The sequence below is a fragment of the Mastomys coucha genome, unplaced genomic scaffold (assembly GCF_008632895.1).
Source record: "Mastomys coucha isolate ucsf_1 unplaced genomic scaffold, UCSF_Mcou_1 pScaffold20, whole genome shotgun sequence".
NCBI lineage: Eukaryota > Metazoa > Chordata > Mammalia > Rodentia > Muridae > Mastomys > Mastomys coucha.
Genome location: NW_022196903.1, coordinates 8310846 through 8315038, shown reverse-complemented (window position 1 = coordinate 8315038; position 4193 = coordinate 8310846). Strand labels below are relative to the sequence as shown.

Sequence of the window (4193 nt, the reverse complement as noted above, 5' to 3'; positions counted from 1 at the left end):
CCCAGGGACAGAGAGTTTTAGCATAGAATACTATCAGATTTTCAAAGAGCTAATACCACACTACTCCTCAAGCTATTCAACAAAACAGAAACAGAAGGAATATTACCAAACTCATTCTATGAGGCCATAGTCATGTTTATACCTAAACCACACAAAGACTCTACAAAAAGAGAATTTTAGACGAACTTTTCTTATGAACATTGATATAAAAACACTCAATAAAATACTTGCAAACTGAATCAAAGAACAAATCAAAAGTATTTCTACCATGAACAAGTAGGCTTCATCCCATGAATGCAGGCATGGTTCAATGTAGGAAAATCCATCAATATAATCCACCATATAACAAAATTGAAAAAAAACAACCACATGATCAACTCATTAAATGCTGGAAAAGCCTATGACAAAAATTTAACACCCCTTCATGTTAAAAGTATTGAAGAGATCAGGAATGCAAAGCACATATTCTCTCCCTATCTATTCAATATAGTACTTCAAGTTCTAACCACAGCACCAGGACAACTAAAGGAGAACAAGGGGATGCAAATTGGAAAGGAAGAAGTTAAAGTATTGCTATTCACAGATGATATGATAGTAGACATAAGTGACCCCAAAAATTCTACCAGAGAGCTCCTATGGCTGATAAACACCTTCAACAAAGTAGCTGGATATAAAATTAAATCTCAGAAATAAGTAGCCTTCCTTTATACAAATGATAAAACAGGCTTAGAAAGAAATCAGGGTGAAAGTACCCTTCAAAGTAGTCACACATTATATAAATTGTCTTGATATAGCTCTAGCAAAGCAAGTAAAAGACCTAATGACAAGAACTTTAAGTCACTGACATTTCCATTCATGTATGGCTGGTATAACGTCTGTAATTCAAACTGAGACAGGAAGATCACAAGTTTAGCGTTAGCTACAAAGTGTATTTCAGGACACTCTAGTCTACATAAAAAAACTTCATCACCAACAAACAAAAAAGTCAATTCATTCATTAATTAATGCATTCATTTTTTGGTGCTTGAGTCTAAATTCAGAGCCTTCTAGATATTAATCATGCCCTGTGTCACTGAGCTACACCCAAGTCCCCAAACTGTTCTTTTATATATTTTTTCAGTACATTCTATCTTTAGTTTGAAATGATAGTTTGTCTTTAAAGTCAGCTGGCTATTCAGTGCAACATGTCTATACAAAAAAAAAAAATCTGAAAGATAAAATTACAGATCTATATATTGATAATATTTTTATCCTTGAAATATTACAAAGCAGTCTCATCTATACATTTTTTATCTTCATGTAGAGAAATTCCACTCATTTGTAGATTAAATTTTTTCACTATTTGTGGAAAGTATTAACACAATGCATAACTGTATAGAGTCAATATGCCCCTGAATTCACCTTCTGCCCTTGACTCCTACTTTGATGAGTCGAATCATTTTATATTCTTAACATTTGTAAAAATTGTTCTGTTTCCAATAGTTTTGCTATACCATGCACCTTTCCCACTATCCTTTCCTCTCATCCCGTCTGCCCCCCATCTCCTCTTCTCTCTAGTCACCACATTTCCACTGCTCTCTACATTCCTGACTATCCTTCCCTCCTCCCTCCTTTTCTCCCCTCATGTTCCTTTTCCCACTGACAGTACTAATGGCCTTGTCTTCCTGCCCATACAAATATACCTGTTTCTCTTCTTACAGCTTGGGCTGGAAAAGAACTGGCAAATGAACACATCCTGCACAGTGGAATGCCCTTTGAACTGTCAGCTTTCTGACTGGTCTCCTTGGTCAGAATGTTCTCAAACATGTGGACTCACAGGTTGGTTCGTATTACAATTTTCATTAGACTACTAGTAAAGCCATATAAAACAAACCATCTCCCTTGCTAATAATTGTATTAGGTAGGCCACAGAAAGGTATCTTCTTTCCTAAAACATGTGAGCCTCTCCTGCACCTGTGATACCCTCAAAAGAGACACCTGTGATACCCTCTCCCAGGGAATATCTATTTGTACAACTATGGCATCATGCTGAGGTTTCATCATTTTTTATTTTTAAAGGAAAAATGATACGAAGACGAACCGTAACCCAGCCCTTTCAAGGTGATGGGAGGCCCTGCCCTTCTCTGATGGAACAGTTCAAGCCTTGCCCAGTAAAGCCATGCTATCGGTGGCAATATAGCCAGTGGTCTCCATGCCAAGTTCAGGTATCAAATTTCAGGAAGCTGTGTAGATGCATGTATTCTTCATCTTCAGAGACTTCACTCTAGATGGATTTTCAAGTAAGAGATGGTCGGTTTCCTCTTAAACATTTCATTGACGTTGCCATTTCCCAGTCCTTTAATTAGTTTTGATAGCAAGCACCCCGCCCCAATCCTATACTTTTAAAATCATTTGGAGACAGATCCATTTTAATGAAAATTTATTTGCCTGTCTTTGTCTAGGATACAAATAAATTGTTCAGTGTATGCTTTATAGCTTGTGCCCTAAAAGGCATCTTCCCTAGGGTTTCCAATGCTTCTCTAGCTTCTCATAAATCAAAACCATAGATGCAGAGATGAATGCAAACCATGAGCTCTCTAATGTATTGTTTCTCTTCGTCTAATTAGCTATTTCTCCCTTCATTCCAGGAGGCCCAGTGTGGAGAAGGAACCAGGACACGGAATATTTCTTGTGTTGTGAGTGATGGCTCAGCTGATGATACCAGCAAAGTGGTGGACGAAGAGTTCTGTGCTAACATTGAGCTCATCATAGATGGTGATAAACAAATAGTTCTGGAGGAAACCTGCACCCAGCCCTGTCCAGGTAACAATGACCAGAATTCAGATTTGAGGGATATTTTCCTAGGACCAGAGTGTTGGTTTTAAAGCACAAATCCCAGCCACCCTATTTTACCAATGAAGACTCGGGTACCAGATGGAGAATGAAAAGCAGCTAGCTCTGAGAAGCAGAGAAAGCACCCAGCCGGCCTTTCTACTCCACTAGTGTCTTGGAATGAATATCCTGACTCCTTCATTCTGTCTTAAATACCCTTCAACTTAAAAAACTTTCCTTCGAGTTTATGTTCACTCCCTGTAGACTGGTTTCTTGTTCTACCTCTTGACCTAGCATTGACTTTATTTAACTCTTGGATTAAAGGTATGTGCTAGGGTTGTGTCATACTACAAATATGATTTACAGTAAACAGAAAGCTCTAGGAAAATGGCTGAGCCATACCACAAATAGAAACAGCTTACAGTATTGGAGTTTACAGTATGATCAAATATCCTGCAACACCAGAGTCAAGAAGAGGTTATGCATATAGTCCATGTGAAGGGTGTCACCCATCTTATTCAGTGATATCTCTACTAACAACTCACTACCATACCTGCATTACTGTACAGAATCTGCATATCCAGCCCTCTACCAAATGTCTTGAAAGCTAGACAGATTTGACATAGGAAGCTTTAAAGAGTAGAATATGAATTGGGGAATACATTTTTACCCTGGGCAGGGATGATGTAAATTTATTATTCTGATGAATTTGTTCAAAATATGAAAGTATATTTAGTACAGAATGCTTCACTTTCATTTTGTTATTAAATTTTGGAAGCTTGACATGGATATTTCAAGATGATGATTGTGTAATGGACAGACTACAGAAAAATATAATTGTTGGTTTTCTCTGTAAAATGGATGATGATATCAAACATAGATACATACAGAGTTTAAGCCTATTTACACAACAGGAAGAGATCTAAATTCCATTTAGTTGATAGTCACTTAGGTAAAGTTATGTACCCCATCATCAGGATTTTTTTAAATTTTTACTCATACTAGGTTTCCAGGAAACCCAAAAATGTGACATCTCAGAAATATAAGCATTTCTATTACTTTCTTTTCCTAGTTGGCACCCCCCCTCGGGAATTTTCAAAGTGTACTAGATTTTTTTTATATAATATTTTATTTAATCCTTGAGAATTTCTTACAATATATTTTAATCATATTTACACCTCTCCTCCCTGAGCTCCTACCAGATCTACCACCACCACATCTAGACCCAACTTCTGTTCTCTCACTCTCTTTTGTTCTCTCTCTCTCCCTCTCCCTCTCTCTCTGTCTCTCTCTCTCCCTCTCCCTCTCTCTCTGTCTCTCTCTCTGTCTCTCTCTCTGTCTCTGTCTCTCTCTCTCTGTCTCTCTCTCTCTGTCTCTCTCTC

The 4193-nt window shown here is 37.6% G+C and overlaps 1 protein-coding gene across 1 annotated transcript in view; it reads left to right on the top strand.

Annotated features, from left to right (window-relative positions):
• The window catches only part of Thsd7a (thrombospondin type 1 domain containing 7A), a 380717-nt gene that overhangs the window by 358788 nt on the left and 17736 nt on the right, over positions 1 to 4193 (top strand). The window contains exons 20-22 of the mRNA XM_031381188.1: positions 1701 to 1818; positions 2059 to 2204; positions 2628 to 2802. Of these exons, the coding sequence (XP_031237048.1) occupies positions 1701 to 1818; positions 2059 to 2204; positions 2628 to 2802 (439 nt within the window). The remainder of the gene's footprint in view (positions 1 to 1700; positions 1819 to 2058; positions 2205 to 2627; positions 2803 to 4193) is intronic.